This window comes from Myodes glareolus, chromosome 2 (assembly GCF_982192425.1).
Source record: "Myodes glareolus chromosome 2, mMyoGla1.1, whole genome shotgun sequence".
NCBI lineage: Eukaryota > Metazoa > Chordata > Mammalia > Rodentia > Cricetidae > Myodes > Myodes glareolus.
Window position 1 is genome coordinate 108,228,303 of NC_142027.1, and position 19,618 is coordinate 108,247,920.

General features: G+C 40.1%; 1 protein-coding gene across 3 annotated transcripts; it reads left to right on the plus strand.

Annotated features, from left to right (window-relative positions):
* The first annotated feature begins 690 nt into the window (after nt 1-690).
* On the plus strand, nt 691-19,205 carry LOC125398810 (uncharacterized). 3 transcript variants are annotated; one of them, XM_048431790.3, is made up of 5 exons: nt 692-851; nt 2,052-2,178; nt 5,014-5,106; nt 13,308-13,417; nt 14,152-19,205. In XM_048431790.3, the coding sequence occupies exons 1-5, from the start codon at nt 849-851 to the stop codon at nt 15,520-15,522; spliced, it is 1,704 nt and encodes a 567-aa protein (XP_048287747.3). In that variant the 5' UTR covers nt 692-848; the 3' UTR covers nt 15,523-19,205. The 3 variants fall into 3 exon arrangements, with proteins under 3 accessions (XP_087759530.1, XP_048287747.3, XP_087759529.1); XM_087903404.1 differs by lacking the exon at nt 5,014-5,106 and having other exon boundaries at nt 691-851; XM_087903403.1 differs by lacking the exon at nt 692-851 and having other exon boundaries at nt 2,040-2,178.
* The last annotated feature ends 413 nt before the right edge of the window (nt 19,206-19,618 follow it).

Sequence of the window (19,618 nt, forward strand, 5' to 3'; positions counted from 1 at the left end):
CCCTTTGCCTGATGCAGCATCTTAGTTCTAGAGGAAAGAAACAGCTTTGTCTAGCTAAAATCAAAAAACAAATTCAAGATATGCTCCCTCGTTTGGCTATAAGAGGAAATGCATTCTCAGTAGACACATCTGTATGAATGCCGGTAGCTTCAAAGGAAGATGACTTAAGCACAGACACTGGATTATTGTCTGTGAGGGAAATTAATAATTACATCCAGCAAACCCAAAAGGAATAGATATATTTTGCATGAATGTAGGATGCATTATACATATTTTCAAATTTTTCCTAAGATAAGCAATGAAAAACACAGCATTGGTTTGCTAAATGATAGTTTTTACAGTCCAGTTCAAAGGCTTGTTTTGATTTTTTTTTAAAGTGAAAATTTAAAAAAATAAATAAATTTGCTCTTCTTGGAATCCATAGGACACAATGTATATAGATTCAGATGCAATTCATAAATTTTCCTACTTTATTTACAAGGTTAAATACAGACCAATAAGAAGGAGGTCCTGTCACGGGCAGCCCTGCCTTAATTTACCTGCAAAAGCCTTGGCATTCTGACTTCACCCACCCACAGAGTGAAGCCTAAACTGTCACTCAGGGTGGGACCTTAAACATTACCCAATCAGAGGCACTGGGCCGAAGGCTACCCAATCAGGCACACTGACAGGGTCGAGGGGGCGGGGCGTTCAACTGCGCGTCCGTTGTTGCTGACCCCGCCATCTTGGCGTCTGTGGCCGCTTTTCTTCTCTGCCTTTGCTTCCGAAGTGCACCAGGTCCCGTCGCCTTGTGACTCGCTGGTGCCTGGACACCCAGCGTGAGGGGGCCGCTCACCCGGAGTCCCGAAATGGTGCGTGTACCCGCGGCAGCGTCCCCAGCCCCGAGTCCCCGATGGGAGCCGCCAGGCGCCCGGGCCCCCTGCGCTGTGGCCTGGCCAGGGCAGCTGCACTGGGGACCTGCAGTGGCGTTCCCGTGGCCAGTGCCGAGCTTCCCTGCAGCACCCAGATCTGGTACGACTCCGGTCAGCTGGGGATGCTGACTGGGATGCTGGCTGTTCGGTCTCAGGGCCACCTAAGGGGGCCACCGGCCTCCTCGAGTTTTCCTACTGCCGCCCCGCCCCTCTCTTTCTCTTGCACCTCCGCGTTTGTGCCCGGCTGCCGGTGTTACAATCTTGTGCCTTGTCTCTGATGCTCTGTCTGTGGAAGTCTGTGAGCGGAACCTCCCACCCTCTTCCTCTGCTGCTAATGGTTCATCTTTCCCTAGAGTCTCTGGATTTCTCAACATGTCTCCTCCATGAGACCTTTCCTTCAGGTCCTGGAGCCCCTTGGTGACCTGGAGTAGGTACATCCCATTCTGAACCATTTCCTTCACTCTCCCTCTGTGACTTGATGGAACCTAAGAATTCCTTCCTGCAAAATAGTGCATGAACGTGCACAATAGTGCTCTGCTGAGAACTAAACTAGTTACTCCTCTTTTTTTCCATAACGTTTTTAGTATCATATTTTAATGGTACATGGTAATGGCTTTCATTACATTTTTATACCTGTGTATAATGTGTTTTCTTCACGCCAATCCCAGTTATTCTCCAGGTCCCTTCCACACTCCCACTAATCCCCTTCCTTTTTCCTATATAGAAAGAGGGACTTGAGTTCATGCCCCTATATCTTCTGCACTCTGGCACAGTGCTACCCTGCCAGCCCCAGCATCTGCCTTTTCATTGTGCTCTGCATGCCTTACAGATTTAATCTTGTTTTTATATGATTGAATTTATAGAATCCATTCTCTTCCTTTTAGTGAAAACCTTACAAACACATGCTCCTATACAGTTTTGTTTCTATTATAATTCCGTGGAGAGCTCTTTAATTATAATTTCTTCAGTTAGCTCTTTAACACAGAGGTAAGATACTTGTGTTGATCTTAATGTGTCCCACAATACAGAATACAAGTCAAGCCCCAGCTTCTATGTGACACTGGCAAGACACAGCCACCTAGAGAAAGGATTTTTTCCCAGTTCTGAGGCCTTGGGTTGACAAGAGGTATGTCATTACAGGGCTTGGTGTCATTTGAGGACGTGGCTGTGGACTTCACATGGCAGGAGTGGCAGGAGCTGGATGCTGCTCAGAGGACCCTCTACAGGGATGTGATGCTGGAGAACTACAGTAGCCTGGTTTCCTTGGGTGAGTCTGACTCCCAGGGCAGCTAACTTTTAATACTAAGTTGATAGACATTTTAGCATATGTGCATATATTACTTTCTTCCTGATAGCTATTTTTAAAGATTTAATTGTCAAACATATTTATTACCACACTATGGAACATAAGTTCCTTGTCCTTTGCCCCAGGTACTGAAACAAATGCTAACCATTCCCTGTCTACCCATGTCCCCTGTGTCTTTGCTCTACTCTTATAACTGCCATTTTCTCTACTTCTTTGAGGTTACGTTAGCTTGCAAGTATAATGAGGACATGTGAGATTTCGCTTTTTATGACAGATGTGGTTCATTGAACTTGTGTAGACATAAGAAATCTTCTGTTTACCTCAATTGTGGAGGAAGTCAATCGCTCAATAAAACTTCCATCTATTCCAGTATGGTTAATCAGAAAGTATATTTGTTCTGGTCAGACAGCCAAAATGACTCTCCGACAGTGGTAATCCTGACAACTCCACATCTTACTCAGTTTTGCCTTCTGTGGTACATGCAGTTGGGCAGAAGGGGTCTGGATTGGAATCTCTCTTGAGGGGTTCATGACAGTCTTCTGAGGGAATATTGGCTCCATCATTATTGCTGTGCTCTATCTATTTATTTTAATGCTATATTTGTATACCAAGTTCTTTTGTGGACCACCAGTTATTTAGTTTTAAGATAGTGGAGGTTATCACAGGCTCAGAAATAGCAATTTACATCTTCACAAGTGCTCTCCATTTCTGTTCCTGGACAAGTGTTTCTGTTTGTAGGGTGATACCCCCAAAAAGGATGTTAATATGTCAGCCTGCTCCCCCTTCCTTTGCTTTCTGGCTGTGGTAAGGTGATGTACATCGCTCAGCCACTGTGGCCTTTTCTGTTCAGGTGATTTTGAGTTTGATGTAATACGTTTTACTGACTTGGCTTTGATGACTGTGCATCTGGCAGACATCACAATACTCTTTGTCTGCCTCACTGTCCTGAGGTGTTTATTGTATATGCTAGAGACAGCATTATGTCTAGTCTTACATTTTAACCTTTGATTTACTTTTGGAGTTTCTTTTTCCTCACTATGTATTTATAATGCAGTTTTTCAGGTTGGCTTTGAACTCACTTGATTTTGACCTTCTGATTCTCTTGGCTGTATCTCCTGAGTGCTGGGATTTCAGGTGTGTGGTAGCACACTCAGAACCTGATCTGTTGTAGTTGATGTCTGTAAATTTAGAGAGAGGATCTCTTGCCTTTTATCAGCATGAATAGTCCATACTTCTCTGCAAGAGTTACAGATGAGAACTTCCCTCCTGGTTGAAAGAACCTTTGTTGAAAATTAACTGACCGAATATATTAGTCAGCTTTTCATCACTCCAACACAGTACTTCAGTGAAATCGTAAAAGGAAGATTGACGTTGGTTCATAGTTTTCCCAGGTTTTTCCATGGTTTTACTTGGCCACGTCACTTTGGTCCTGTCGTGTGGAAGAGTCACATGAAGGAAGCACATAACTGAGGAATGCCGCTTACTTCACTGACACTGGAGAGCAAAGAAAGGGTTCTGACATGTCAGCATCCCTTTTTGGGCATCTCCTCATAGCCACATTTTCTTCTGCTAGACTGTACCTGCTAACTTTATCAAAAATTAGTAACCATGATTTCAGCATTTGGAATGCTATATTCTTTGGAATATGCTTCAAATCCGCATTATAACCCTGAATAGATATTGTTTTGTTTGGGGCTGTGTGTTCTCTTCCAGTAGTGTCTAGGTTTCTTTTTGTGCCAGTTCTCCGCTGTGTCTTTGTAGTGGGTTTTGAAGGTAGGTACATGTTGGTGCTTTTTCAGCAAGATGCTTAGCTAGCTTCAGGTCTCTTGCACTTTTCCATGATGTATATTGTTTAGGAAGTGCTTTTCTGTTTCTGGAGATGTGCATTAATTTTACTATGAAGATATTGTTAAATCCTGTAAATCATTTTAAGAAGTATGGGTTTTGCATCTTTTAATATTTTTATTTTATTTCTTCCATTTATTAACATAAAATATGGTGACTTATTTTTGTGGTTTTTTTTTATTTCACAATATTAGTTTATTTTTACTCTGATAATCTCATACATGATGCAGTGTATTTTTCAGCTTTACCATCTGTTGTCTTCTTATGCCCTCCCCATTCCTCTGAGTGTGTGTTTGTGTTTGTGTGTGTGTGTGTGTGTGTGTGTGTGTGTGTGTGTGTGTTTTATGACCACTGAGTTTGATTAGGATTCTTTGCAAGAATATGGGATTGTGGATTAATTCCTGGATGGAGCATGGACAATTTGTTTTCTTTTTTTTCTGAACCAGTGTTTCACTGTGTCTCCTGGGTGCCATTGAACTTACTTTGTAGTTGAAAGTGTTTTCAAACTTACAACAGTCCCCCTCTTTCAGCTATTGTATCCTGGGATTTTTCCATCTGGCGAGGAGGAGGGGATGGCCTCTTTTAACTTCTCAGTGTTTGGGAATTTTCAGACTGGTATTAGACTTGTTGGTTAATAAGTTTTACAGTAGAGCTGGGGACATAGCTCAGTGATAGTTGGCCTGCAGCTGTTTTGAATAGGAATATAAAATTACACTTCTCAGTAATTAATGTTTTTTGTTTTTGATTGCATACATGGTGTTTTAGTTTTTGACTGTGTGTTCTCTAAGAAGTTTTTCATCTAGCTTCTAGGTTTTCTTTTCTTTTTCTTTTGAGTCCTTTAAGTTTTTTCTCTGTGTAGCTTCATTTACCATTCATAGGGCGCTATCATAGTCCGTCAGTGAAGTGAACTTTCTGCTTGTGAACAATTTTTATATCGCTTTCTATTTACAGGGCACTGCTTGACTAAACCTGAGTTGATCTTCAGGTTGGAGCATGGATTTGGGCCATGGAGTATAGGAGAGACCTCACTCTGGAGTCTTCCAGGTCAGTGAATGTAAACTGAGGAAGGGAAATCAGCAAGGACGACTGACTGCTTATAGAATATGTTGAGCTGTCTTTACCAGCATTCCACAGCTAGTCTAAGTAACAACTAGTTTTTTCTGTCAGGCGTTTATTTTATGCAGATTTCAAATGGGGAATTCTGTGTCAGTCTCTCTCCTTATTTTTATTATTGAAGTCTGTTTTCCTAAATTTGCTAAAAAAAAAAAAATCAATCTTTGTATAGATTTTCGCTGTAGTGAGGAGCTGTGGGCAGGCCTGGTTTTCATCCCACCTGGCTCCTGCACGGCTAGCTTAACCCCGGAAATAACAACACAAAAATTGTATTCATTTAAACACTGCCTGGCCCATTATCTGTAGAGAGTTAGTTACTGGCTAACTCTCACATCTTGATTAACCCATTTCTAATAATCTGTGTAGCACCACGAGGTGGTGGCTTACCGGGAAAGATTCAGCATGTCTGACCTGGTGGCTGGTTCCATGGCGTCTGCCTCATTGCCCTCTTCTCAGCATTCTTTCCTGTTTACTCCGCCTACCTAATTTTCTGTCCTATCAGAGGGCCAAGGCAGTCTCTTTATTAACCAATGAAAATAGCACATAGACAGAAGGCCCACCTACAGCATTTCGCAGGCATTTTTGTTGTTGCTTTGAGATGGGGGTCTCATAGCTCACACTACCCTCCATCTTGTTGTGTAGTTAATGCTGGGCTAAAAGTCTTCATCGTTTTCCCTCCATTTTCCACTACCCACATGTATGTACACACATATGATCACACATATGATCTGTACATTTGTCAGTTAAATACTCTTTCTAAATACTTCATCTGAATTCTCACTGTCATTCTTACCTTGTTTAATATTGAAGATTTATGTATTTCAGTGTTTAGTCTTGATCAGAAATTTTATTAACATTCAAATGTATCTCTTGAAGGGCTTAAGTTTAGTGAGAGAAAAATGAAGCAGTACCATAATAATCTACCACAGTGAGCTAAGAGACACCAAGAATATTAACCTGAGGTGGGGGGAGAAACACATGAAGTTTTATTTTAGGAAAAGTATAAAGTAAGGCATTGTTGAAGAATTATTCATTTATTTTAGTTTAGTGTTATGATTGCCCTTTTTTTATTATTATTATTAAAAATTTCCACCTCTTCCCACTTTCTTCCCCTCCCCTCCCCCCACCTCTTCTCTCCCTCCTTCTCCAGGCCAAAGAGCAGTCAGGGTTCCCTACCTTATGGGAAGTCCAAAGTCCTCTCGGTTCCCCCCCCCAGGTCCAGGAAGGTGAGCATCCAAACAGACAAGGCTCCCACAAAGCCCATCCATGCAGTAGAATCAAAGCCCAGCGCCATTGTCCTTGGCTTCTTGGTCAGCCTCCACCATCAGCCACATTCAGATAGTCCAGTTTGATCACATGCTCCATCAGTCCCATTCCAACTGGCCTTGGTGATCTCCCATTAGATCTGTCCCACCATCTCAGTGAGTGAACGCGCCCCTCGCGGTCCTGACTTTCCTTCTGCTCCCCATTAGGACCTTGGGAGCTCAGTCCAGTGCTCCAATATGGGTCTCTGTCTCTATCTCCAGCCATCACCAGATGAAGGTTCTATGGTAATATGCTAGATATTCATCAGTGTGGCTATAGGAGAAGGCCAGTTCAGGCACCTTTTCCTCTGCTGCTCAAGGAACAAGCTGGGGAATCTCCTTGGACACCTGGAAATCCCTCTAGAGTCAAGTCTCTTGCCAACCCTAAAATGGCTCCCTTAATTAAGATATATATTTCCATGCTCCCACATCCACCCCTCCTTCATCCCAACCATCCCATTCCTCTCAAGCTCTCCCCATCCTCCCCTTCTCCCTTCTCTCCCCACATCTCCCCTTATCCCCACCTCACCCCCACCCCCGTGCTCCCAACCCCTGCCCAGCAATTTTGTCAACTTCCAATATCCAGGAGGATAACTATATGATTTTTTTTAGGTTCACCTTCTTATTTAGCTTCTCTAGGATCACGAATTATAGGCTCAGTGTCCTTTAATTATGGCTAGAATCCACTTATAAGTGAATACATACCATATTCCTCTTTTTGCGTCTGGGTTACCTCACTCAGTAAAGTGTTTTCTATTTCCATCCATTTGCATGCAAAATTCAAGATTTCATTGTTTTTAACCACTGAGTAGAACTCTAAAGTGTATATGTGCCACACCTTCTTTATCCATTCTTCTATTGGGGGGCACCTAGGTTGTTTCCAGGTTCTGGCTATTAAAAATAGTGCTGCTGTGAACATAGTTGAACAAATGCTTTTGTGGTATGATAGGGCTTCTCTTGGGTATATTCCCAAGAGTGGAATTGCTTTGTCCTAAGGTAGGTTGACTCTCAGTTTCCCGAGAAGCTGCCACACTGATTTCCACAGTGGCTGCACAAGTTTGCATTCCCACCAACAATGGATGAGTGTTCCCCTCACTCCACATCCTCTCCAGCATAGGATATCACTGGTGTTTTTGAATTTAGCCATTCTGACAGGTGTAAGATGATATCTTAGAGTTGTTTTGATTTGCATTTTTCTGATCGCTAAGGAAGTTAAATATGACCTTAAGTGTCTTTTAGTCATTCGAACTTCTTCTGTTGAGAATTCTCTGTTCAGTTCAGTACCCCATTTTTTAATTGGGTTAATTAGCATTTTAAAGTCTAGTTTCTTGAGTTCTTTGTATATTTTGGAGATCAGACCTTTTTCTGATGTGGGGTTGGTGAAGATCTTCTCCCAGGCAGTAGGTTGCCTTTTTGTCTTAATGACAGTGTCCTTTGCTTTGTCCTTCTCTGTTTCAGGAGGTCCCATTTATTAACTGTTGCTCTTATTGTCTGGGGTTCTACGTAGGAAGAGGTCTCCGTGCCCATGTCTTGTAGACTACTTCCCACTTTGTCTTCTATCAAATTCAGTGTGGTCAGGTTAATATTGAGGTCTTTAATCCATTTGGACTTGAGTTTTGTTCATGGTAATAGAAATGGATCTATTTTCATTCTTCTACAGGTTGACAACCAGTTATGCCAGCACCATTTGTTAAAGATGGTTTCTTTATTCCATTGTATACTTTTAGCTCTTTTGTCGAAAATCAGGTGTTTATAAGTTTGTGGATTAAGATCTGGGTCTTTGATTCGATTCCATTGGTCAACATTCATGTTTTTGTGCCAATACCAAGCTGTTTTCATTACTGTAGCTCTGTAATAGAGTTTGAAGTCAGGGATGGTAATGCCTCCGGAAGTACTTTTATTGTATAGGGTTGTTTTGGCTATCCTGGGTTTTTTGTTTTTTCCATATAAAGTTTATTATTGTTCTCTCAAGGTCTGTGAAGAATTGTGTTGTGATTTTGATGGGGATTGTATTGAATCTATAGATTGCTTTTGGTAGAATTGCCATTTTTACTATATTGATCCTCCCAATCCAAGAGCAAGGGAGATCCTTCCATTTTCTGGTATCCTCTTCAATTTCTTTTCTTCAAAGACTTAAAGTTCTTGTCAAATAGATCTTTCACTTTCTTGGTTAGATAGTGTTACGATGACTCTTAAAAATTTTTTGAACTACCAGCACTCGGGAGCATAAGCAGGCAGGCAGATCTCTGAGTTCGAGGCCAGCCTTGTCTATAGAGCAAGTTCCAGGTCAGCCAGGGCTACACAGGTAAATCCTGTCTTAAAAAAGAAAAAGAAAGAAAAAACTTTATATATATATATATATATATATATATAAAACACACACATATATATATAACATATATATATGGATGTAAATTGAGGACATTTTATGGAGAAAGAAATTTGGAAATGTGGTAGCCTAAGAAAAATCAACTGCAGAATATAGTTTTAAATTAGGAAAGAACACATCGGAAGTTTAAGGGTAGGATGGCATTTAATGCATATTTTCCATGCTGATACACAAATGCCCAGTGCCAGAGTCACAAAGGAGAGAATGTTTTCCAAAGAGAACATGAGAGAAAGAGTACTTGGGATCAAGAAAGAGGTGACAGGACAGTATACATTAGAACAGAAAAGCTATTTTCTCTCTTTTTGAGAAAAGTGTGGCACAGACTATACTTTTAATCTCAATCCCAAGTGCTTCAGGGTATCTCTCCTCCTCCAGTTGGTGCAGGTGAGACCTGTGGCTTAGGTGGTCATTCTACCTCCTGGTGCAGGTGGAGCTGTGCCTTTGCTATTTGCTGATGTGGCTCTGGGGGCTCCTCTCCAGGTGCAGTCAGGACCAAGACTCAGGTGGTAATAGGTGCAGTGAGGGATGGTTGAAGGTTTGTGGAGGCTGCTTGGGGTCTCTGGGGTTTGCTGTTTGGCGGTGGGGCACAGGATGTTCCTCTGTTGGCTAGGGTCAAGAGAACAGGACAGTCCGACTGGGAACCCAGACATTCACCTCTCCAGGGACAGTCAGGGCCAAGTCTCCAGTCATCAGAGATGCAGTGGGGTGTGGCTGCTGGTTTGGAGAGACTGCTCCCAGGTCCCTAGGACTTCCCTAGGTTGGGGTGGGGCATGGCACATGCCTTTGTGAGCTAGGGTCCAGCTCTCTGGATCCTCCAGCCAGGAACCCAGACAATTACCTCTCCAGCAGCAGCCAGGGCCAAGGCTCCGGTGGTTAGAGATGTGGTATGGGATGCCTGCCTTTTAAAGTTTTTAGCATTATTCCTATGTCTGATTTGTTTTGGTGTTGTTCTTTCAGCATTTTGATTTCTCTCTGAATGATGTTGGGAGTTGAAGCCAAAGGTGAAAAAGGCTGCTAGGACGCTTTTTAGAAGATGAGGGGTGCTTTCCATCCCCATTCTTTCAAAGTGGCTGTCAGTGGCACACAAACCTAATATGCATGACAGCAACGAGGTAAATGGTGATAATTATTGGAAAAACTAGGACATATCCAATAACTGATTCTGAGTATTTTGTAGATAGTGGAATGTCAGGTATAAAATGCAAAAGTGTGGTTTTAGTAATGATTTATGCACTAAAGTGGTATTCAAATAAATAAGTGAATGGAGTCTAATGCTTCTGTGACAAATTTAGTGAACAGAGATCGTGACAGAAAATACACATTTAAATAATTAAAGAAAGAAGTTCAATAAATAGATCACTCAATGGAAAGCAACATTTGTTGGAGTAGACTGTGTAGAAGGAAGAATTTTAGGAATGAAAGTAAGGTCGAGAAATTATTGTAGTGAAAGAACTCTATAGGAAAAGGAAGCTCAGTCATGACTATAAAGGAGGTGCACTCTATGACTGTGGTACAGAACAGAGAAATGAGAAGTAGACTAAAGACACAGAAAATGTAATCCATAAAATAGAGTTGAAAATTGCACAAATACCTGGAAAGAACGAAAAACCAAAACCAGAAAACATGTATACATCCAGAAAAGGAGCCATTCAGAATCACTGACCAATATAAATTAGAAAGACTTGCTCAAACATGGTTTTAGTTAAATGCAGATGATAGAAAAGGGAAAGACATCTTACAGTGTAAGAGGCAACAGCTTTGTTACTATAATAGCAAGCCCATTTAGCCTTCTAAATCTTTTTAACTGAAACCTTGATACCAGAAACCCTGTGAGTTCATGTGTACAATGACCCTATTGTATCTGAAATATGCTGTTTATCAACAGTCATCTACTACTTATGGCCTTAAAATCTTTCTTCCCCTTCTTTTGTGGTGTTCCTTGACCCTTGGGATTTAGGCATTTGATACAGACGTCTCTTTAGGATTGCCACTCTGGTAAATGATTGTTGAAAACTACTAATCTATGAATATAAAGATAAGTACTTAGTGGACTGTTTAATACTGTAACTATTTAGTAGAAAAAATGGAAGTAGTTTGTGCCTGACAGCCTATGACCTACCCAGTCACAGGTTCTTGTCTCAGTTACCAGTATCAGGCATTAGTTCTATCTTATGGAGTGGGGCTTAACTACAATTCAAGTGCTTGTTTCCCCCACAAATTTCATGCCACTTTTGCAAAAGTAGGTATATCTTTTTAGGCCAGTCATTATTGTAGTTCTCAAGGTTCACAGCTGGTTAAGACCATTGATTACTTTTTTCTTTCAACACTATGATGGCACTTCCCAGGACTATGAAAGATAGGAAGTAGGGTTGAAGCTTCCAGATCAATATCAGCTTGATCTTTCCATGTCCCATAGTTAAAGTATGTAGTGTCTTCGGAAATTGGATTTTAACATCAAGTTCTGAAGGGTAACTCAGAGCAGTAGCAATATCTTGTAATGTTGGGGCAAGAGAAGTCTTTGGAACCATACTGACAACACCTTGAAAATAGACAATCCCTATGCATTGAACATTTTGTTCAATAGCCTGTAACATCTAAGGCATTTTTCCCCATATAGGGTAACTAATTACATTTTGTCTGTCTGTCTTGGGAAGCATCTAAAGTGGGTTTCCATAAGACTTCAAAAGGTCTTTAGTGTTAGTTATCTTTCACTATATACCTGTTCCTGTCCCTGTCCTTTCACCACCAACCCACTGAACCCTACCTGTAGCATTATTTCCTTTTACTCCTTTATAACACATGTGTTATATCCTCCATTCCTTACTCCCTTCTCCCATGTCATTCTTAGTTCTCCTAACTTCTACAGGTCCTCTAATTTAAGCACACACATCTAAAGATTCAAAGCTAGGATCTACATATGAGAGAGAGAGCATGCGTCATCTTTTTCTGGATCAGGCTACCTCCCTCAGAATAATTTTTTTCCAGCTCCATTTATTTACCTACAAAGCTCATAATTTCTTTTATGAGTGAATAAAAGCTTTTGTTGTGTATGCATATCACATTTTCATTATCCATTCATCATATGATAGACATCTAGACTGTTATTTCAATTTTTTAGTTTGAACAGTAATGTATGTGTTTTTTAACCACCACCCAGTGCAATAAGAAACTTCTCTGATCAAGTTTTAGAGTAGCACAGATGTATAGATAGAAACATAATTGTTTAGGATGCAGTTTGATAATATGGCCATTAGAGGACAAATTAGGTTCTCCCTTAAGGACTATGACTTCCCTAGCCATGAGTTTGGATAAATTATGTCCATAATTCTGTGATGTGGGAGAATTGTCTGTATTCTGTCAATCATATTTTAATAAAACACTGATTGGCCAGGCAGGCAGTATAGGCGGGAAAGCCAGACAGCAAGAGGGGTGGAGCAAAGAGACTGAGAGAATTCTAGGAAGCAGGAAGCTTCCTCGGCAGTTTTGCCCAGACCACCAGAGAGGAAAGATGTAAGCTGCCCCGCTGGGAAAGGTACTGAGCCTTGTGGCTAACGTAGATAAGAATAATGGGGTAACATAAGTTATAAGAGCTAATAAGTAGCCTGACCTAATGGGCCAATTAGTTTATAATCTTATGGAGTCCTGTGTGTGATTTTCTTTGGAATTTGCCGGCTGTGGGGTACTGAGTGGGACAGAAACCCCAACAAGCCGGCCCTCATGTTACAATCCTGTACAGTTGATATACAGTATAAGTCACCTAAAAATATGTACTTAAAAAAAAATATGTACTTGATATTCTCCTATATGTACAGGTACAAACTAATCTGGATTTGCGCATAACTATTTCTTAGTATTTATTTTTAATAAAATGGTTTATTTTCAAAAATGTATTTATGTCTAAGAAACAAAAGAGATTTGTAGAACAGAAGATGGATTATAAAGAATTTTTGAAGAATCTGTCCTCTAGTGTGAGAGAACGGTGATTTTATACATTGATCAATGAAATGCTGCTGCAGATTTTCAGGGCAAATTAAACAAATTTCTATCACATACATAATAATCCTTTTAACAACCTACATTCTTGCTCATAACAGACTATGAAACCTATGTCAAGTGGGTAGATAGTGAAAGAAAATCTTCCCCCGCCACATGGGAGAGATGTGATGTCAGGTGGTGTGTATATGATTAAAGTAATGGAGAAAAGGAGCTCAGGGTAACCCCAGCAGTTAAACAGTATGCCAGAAATGACAGAGAAGGCGGTGGATGACCTCTTTCCATGTGTTTCACAAGAGTAAAAGCAGCAAAGGAACATGACTTAGCACCACCTTATCTATTCATGTAATCTTCCCTTATACTTAGAAGTATCTACTACACGATTTTATTTGAGCAGAGTAAACAATATGTTTGCTTAATGAATTTTTTTTAATATATTGTTTCAGGTGTTCTTGAAGTGTATGCTTCAGATAAGAGTTGCCTGGAAAATCAGGGGAGTCATGTGTGGCCAGTGGGAAGCATCAGCAGGAATCTGTCAAACAAAGAGATGATTGAAGTAGGTAAAACATGGATGTAAGCAGAACTTTCACATTTTGAATCTGGGCATAGGACTAGAATTTTTTCCTAGGAACCTAACCAGTGGTAGAGTGTCCATAGTAAGGCTAATCTGACGCTGGCAGTGAAGAAGCTGATAATATAACTGATAAGCCCCTCTGGCACCCTGAGTACCTTAGTCTCCCTAACAAGTTTGAAAGGTCACATTATGATGTTCAATATACAAAGACTGTTATGAAAAATGTTTGATATTTAAGAAACCTCTCATTTCATGCTTTGGAAATCTTTTGCTTGCATAACACTTATTCTGTAAAACATACCTCATGAAAGAAAAGTATTGCATTTAACAGATCTCAGAACAGAACATGGTAAAGTATAGGACTGAGAGATAGCTGAGCAGTTAAGAACATGAGCTGCTCTCACACAGGACCCGAGCTAGGTTCCCGGAACACATGTCGTGCTGCTCCTAACTACCTATAATTGTAGCTCCAGGGGAATATGATACCTCTGACTTCCATGGGTACCTACTCCTGAATGCATATACCCCTATACATATATGCATAATAAAAATTATAGAAAAAATAAATCTTTTTTATGGCAAACTGTACACTAGGGAAAATATTGGGAATGCACTTTTTATAACTTAAAAGAATTTATTATCCTTACAGAACATTAAGTACATGCTAGAAAATAGCCCTACTGATATAAAACCTTGACATATTCTTTTGTCTCAAGGCAGAAATGAAGGTTCAATTGGAACTCCATCGAGGTATAAAGCCCTATGAATGTAAACCATGTATGAAATCGATTAATGTGCCATCGCAGCACAACAAGCCGCGTGAATATTACTCAAGTGTGAAACCCTACGAATGGAAGGAATGTCAGAAAGCTTTCTGTTATAAGTCAGCACTCACTGGACATCAGAGAACTCGTACAAGATTGAAGATCTATCAGTGTACAGAATGCAGGAAAGCTTTTCCCTCCAAATCAGAACTCACTGTACATCATAGAATTCATACTGGTGAGAAGCCTCATGAATGTGAAGAATGTGGTAAAGCTTTCTATCGTAAGTCAACCCTTACTGTACATCAGAAAACTCATAGAGGTGAGAAACCTTATGAATGCAAGGAGTGTTGGAAAGCTTTCTATTATAAGTCAACCCTCACTGAACATCAGCGAATCCATACAGGTGAGAAGCCTTATGTATGTAAAGACTGTGGCAAAGCTTTCTTCTACAAGTCAAACTTAACTCGCCATCATAGAACCCATACAGGTGAGAAGCCTTATGAATGTGAAGAGTGTAGGAAAGGTTTCTCCTCCAAGTCAGAGCTCACTTCACATCATAGAACTCATACAGGTGAGAAGCCCTATCAGTGTGAAGAATGTGGTAAAGCTTTTTACTGCAAATCAACCCTCCGTGTACATCAAAAAATTCATACAGGTGAAAAGCCTTATGAGTGTAAAGAATGTCAGAAATCTTTCTATTATAAGTCAACCCTGACTGAACATCAGAGAACTCACACAGGCGAGAAGCCCTATGAATGCAAAGACTGTGGCAAAGCTTTCTTCTACAAGTCACAGTTAACTCGCCATCATAGAATTCATACAGGTGAGAAACCTTATGAATGTGAAGAGTGCAGGAAAGCTTTTTCCTCCAAGTCAGAGCTCACTGCCCATCATAGAACTCATACTGGAGAGAAGCCCTATGAATGTAAAGAATGTGGCAAATGTTTCTGTCGCAAGTCACATTTAACTCTACATCATAGAATACATACAGGTGAGAAGCCCTATGAATGTAAAGATTGTAGAAAAGCTTTTTTCTGCAAGTCAGGACTTGCCCGACATCTGGGAACTCATACACATGACACTAATACAAAGAATAGAGAAAAGCATTTTCCTGCAACTCACATGTCAGCCAATATCAGAAATGTCATACAATTAAGAAACCCTGTGAGTATAAAGAATGAAGAAAAACTCTCTACTGTAAATCAGTCCTCACTCCATACCATGGATTTCTTACAGTTGAGAAGTCCTGTCGATGTGCATAATGCAGGAAAACTTACCTTTGTGACTCATGCCTCTTTCAGTATGAATGAACTCAGATGAGACACACTAATAGTGTAGAGAAGGCAAGAAAGCTTGCAGTCAACCAAGATGACTTGACATCAGAGAATGTAGAATGATGACAGCAAAGAACATGTGAAAACTGCCACAAGGGAGGCCTTCTTCAACATCTGAAAATCCATACTGGTTGGTGTGTGACCCTGTCTGGAAAGAATGTAAGAAAACTCTACTGTAGGTATCTCACTGTGAGCATCATACATGTGAAGAAGCTTATGGATTTCAAGTTTAAAAGTTTTGAATGATAATTCAAATCTCAGTTGATATGAGTATACATGCTATGAAGAGTCCTGAGGATGTTAAAAATCCAACATTTTATAGTGTAGAATATTATATATGTACTAATCATGCAAAACAAACATTTAAGGGACCTTGCTAAAGAACATAGGAAAACTTGGATAGTCAAATCACATTCTGCATCAGAAAAGTTATATAGGTGAGAGACTATGTACAAATAATAATTTTGTCCTGTATGATACTTGTTTATGTTCCATGGTCATTGAGATATTGCTATTCAAGACTAGAAATATAGCCTGTCCAACTCTGGTGGGCCTGGAGTGGTATATAATAGCATGTATAAAATTTTATGTAGTTCAGAAGTGGTGCTAAGGTATGTTGGATGTGACTGTGACATTGTACCTGGTAGGCACTGTCTTTTGTGGGACCATTAAAGTCACTGATGCTCTGTGTTTTCTTATTTTCATCTGGCAAGAGAAAAGATGGTGGATCTTCTCAAAGTCGTTTTAATTGGACAGTCACTGCCATAGGAGTCAAGAAATTAACAGTACTTATTTCCCAATCCTCATAGAAATGACGGTTTTGAGTGGTAACCGTTATCTCAGATTAGGAACACGTGAGAGACCAAGATACATGGGGTTTTGTACCACATTTTGCAGATATACAAAGTAATTTAGACCAATGCCTAAGATAACGAATGAAGTGAGTGTTAAGAGCCAGGATCAAATATCCTGTCTGAGCACAGTGGTGATTTACACTAGCTTTGCACCATTTTAGTTGGGCCAGATACACACAGTTTGAGGTCAAGGGACAGTGCTGTTTGTGACTGAAGGGAGAATAATCTTCAGTACCATTTTTCAACTCTGGCAGAAAAAAAATCTAAATAATTGTGTCCTAGGTGTCTGTCCTCTGAGCAAAGTAGCTGCCATCTTGGGAAATTCAGCTGTACCACCTTGCAAAAGCTAATCCCAGCTGGGCTTGTTGATGGTTTATAGCCTCCTCCCCTCCCCTCAGTAGCCAGCTGCTCCCTATCAACTGGCAATTCTATAGACTGCCTGGAGAAAAGATTTAAGACAGTGTGTGTATGTATTTGTTTCTATATATATGTGTGTATGTGTATGCATTCCAGGGAAGACTAGTGAAGGCACCATATTCCCCATCTATGCTGTTTGGAGGAAACCCAGTTCTTGCTGGGTAAAACTTTCCAGATGTGGCCCATTAGGGATGGAGAACCCACACTCTTGGAGGTAACCCTCCAAGAGTTTTCTCACTCCGTAAGAAAACCAAATAAACTCATTGGTTTATTTGGAACTTGGTTTGCCTTTAGGACCTTAGGCTCTTAGAAGAGGTAGACACTGATTATGTCTCCCCCTGGAAGGAATTTATAACAATATAGAGTCATCATTAGATGAACCCCCAGCCAAGATGAGGCAGTGGCAGCATAATATGAATGCTCCTATAGTAAGTTGGATGTTCAGGAATTCAGGACAATCTTTTTTTCTGCTATATTCTCTAAATCCAGTCTTTCTCGCCTTTCTCCATGTTACTTACTGATACTCTAATAGAGAGAGTATGTAGTGCAAAAAACTTCTGTGTTTAGAAAATTCCGTGCTCAGGTTGAATTAGGGTATGAGGTACTGATTTGTAAAGTTAACCTGAGATATGCTATAGTATTACTATTTACCTTAATACCTTCCAAGAATTTTAGCAATCCACCCTGACTCACTGGAGTGAGAAAATAAGAGGGAGACAAATAAGGGTTCCAGTAACTCCCAAGTGGTGTATTGAAAATGAGTTCAGTTCAGCAGTCATCTGGGCCTTGAGTGGGCACCCAAGCATGTGTATTCATCAGTACTGTGATGGCACAGTGTCTTCTCTTTACATGCCACCTTTCTCATTGACCTGGCAATTCTGGATCATTGAATGATTATGTGGATAAGGTGATCCTGGAGCCAAAGCTTTTGGAGGAGGAGTATGGCTAAGGCTTAGGAAGAAGTCTCAAAACCTCAACACATAGAAAAACTCCCTTCAGAGAAAGCAGACCAGAGAGTATGCTCTGGTGCATATTGTCTGCTTTATCAGATGTCATCTTGACAAGATTCAAACCAGCCAGATGTTAAGGTGCCTGAATACACAGAAGTGTAAGGTTTTTACTGACTTGGAGTTAGTTTCTAGTGTTAGTAGATTAGAGATAGAATGTGTCCCTGCTAAATAGAAAAACTAATGGCCAAACACATTTTCTATGTGAGCCCACATTTTCCCAGCCTTTGATCAGAGATTTAGATTTATGATAGTTCCCATATTTTCTTTTAGAGCCAAAGCCTGGTGTATACCCACACATTTTCCACACACAAGGTCTGGGAAATAGTGCAAATGATAGCAGGTGTGATGGCAGTGATGCTGGGGTGGGAGTTAGGGGTGAGATTTGGATAGACCTTGGCTGCCTACCTTCCTCCAGTCTTACATTGGTTTCATATCTGCCCTTGGCATTGGGTACAGGACCATCTCTTAGCCACCACAGCTTAAGCTCTTACATTCCAAACTTATTAACTAAATGTAGTTCTTGTATACAACTACCAAATGTTTTGAGAATCACAGTGAATGGAATATAATAAGTGAGTCTATGTATGACATACTCATTGAAAAAAATGATGGAAGGTGCTAAATCATACAAGCAAGCTTTTGACTGTTTTCTCCAAATATCAGACTATACAAACTACTCCAGTTGCCAGATACTTGAATTGCAGGGATAGGAGTTTGCACTTGTGAAGGTACTCTCTAAAAGAAATACTTTGTAGATAAGTGGGATTGATTCCTGCACTCTAGTTGAACAAATTGTAAATAAAATGAAAATGCTCGAGTAAGCATTGTCTGCCTGTGTATAATTGGGATCATTAATGTGAATGTATAGTTATTGTACATTTTAATTTCTTTGTGACTGTTTTTGTTTGCACTGTGGGGTTTTAACTCTTTGAACCAGTATTGCTGTATATGGACACTAATTTCTGTATTGTGTCATTGGTATAAGAATGTCAAATACATTCGTGAGCTTCATTTTCCTAAATGAATAATTTAAATACAGTATTATTTGCCCTCTTCCCTTTCCTTCCTCCAACATTTCCTTTGTAGTCCCTTGCTCTTTTAAATTCATGGTATCTTTCTCTTTAACTTTTGTTACTGATGTGTATTCCTAAATATATAAATACAGCCCTTTCAGTCTACTACATGTTACTTGTATGTATATGATTTCATGGTATTGGGTAACCAATTTATATGTTTCCCCCCCCCAGGAAACACTGTTTCCTGTTGTCAACATTTTTTAGTTGTCTATAGTTCTTTGTCTAGAGTTAGTGTGTTGTAAGATTAACCTCCACCCCCCACCCCGCTAATGTGTGTTGATGCTATCATTTTAAAAGACTTTCAAAATTGTATGTGTATGAGTGTTTTGCTTGTGTTTATGTGCATATACCACATACATGCCTATTACCTGCAGATACCAGAAGATGTTGGAGCCAAGGGAGCTGGAGTTACAGATGGTCGTGAGTAACCATGTGAATGCTGAGAACTGGATGTAGGTCCTCTGAAAGAGCAGCAAGACTCTAACTGCTGAGCTGTCTCTCCAGTCAGCCAATGTCAGTAGTATTTTAATTTGTGTTATCTGCATTGCTTTTGTTTCTCATGTTAAGGGTATGATGATTGAACACTTAGGTATGATCTATAAAATGTGGCTGTTCAAGTCTCTTGCCTATTTTTTTTCTTCTTGGACACTCTGTTTTGTTCTTTTTTTGTCATCACTTTAGATGCATTCAGCTTTTATAAATTTAATGAGGTGTACTTGGAATAA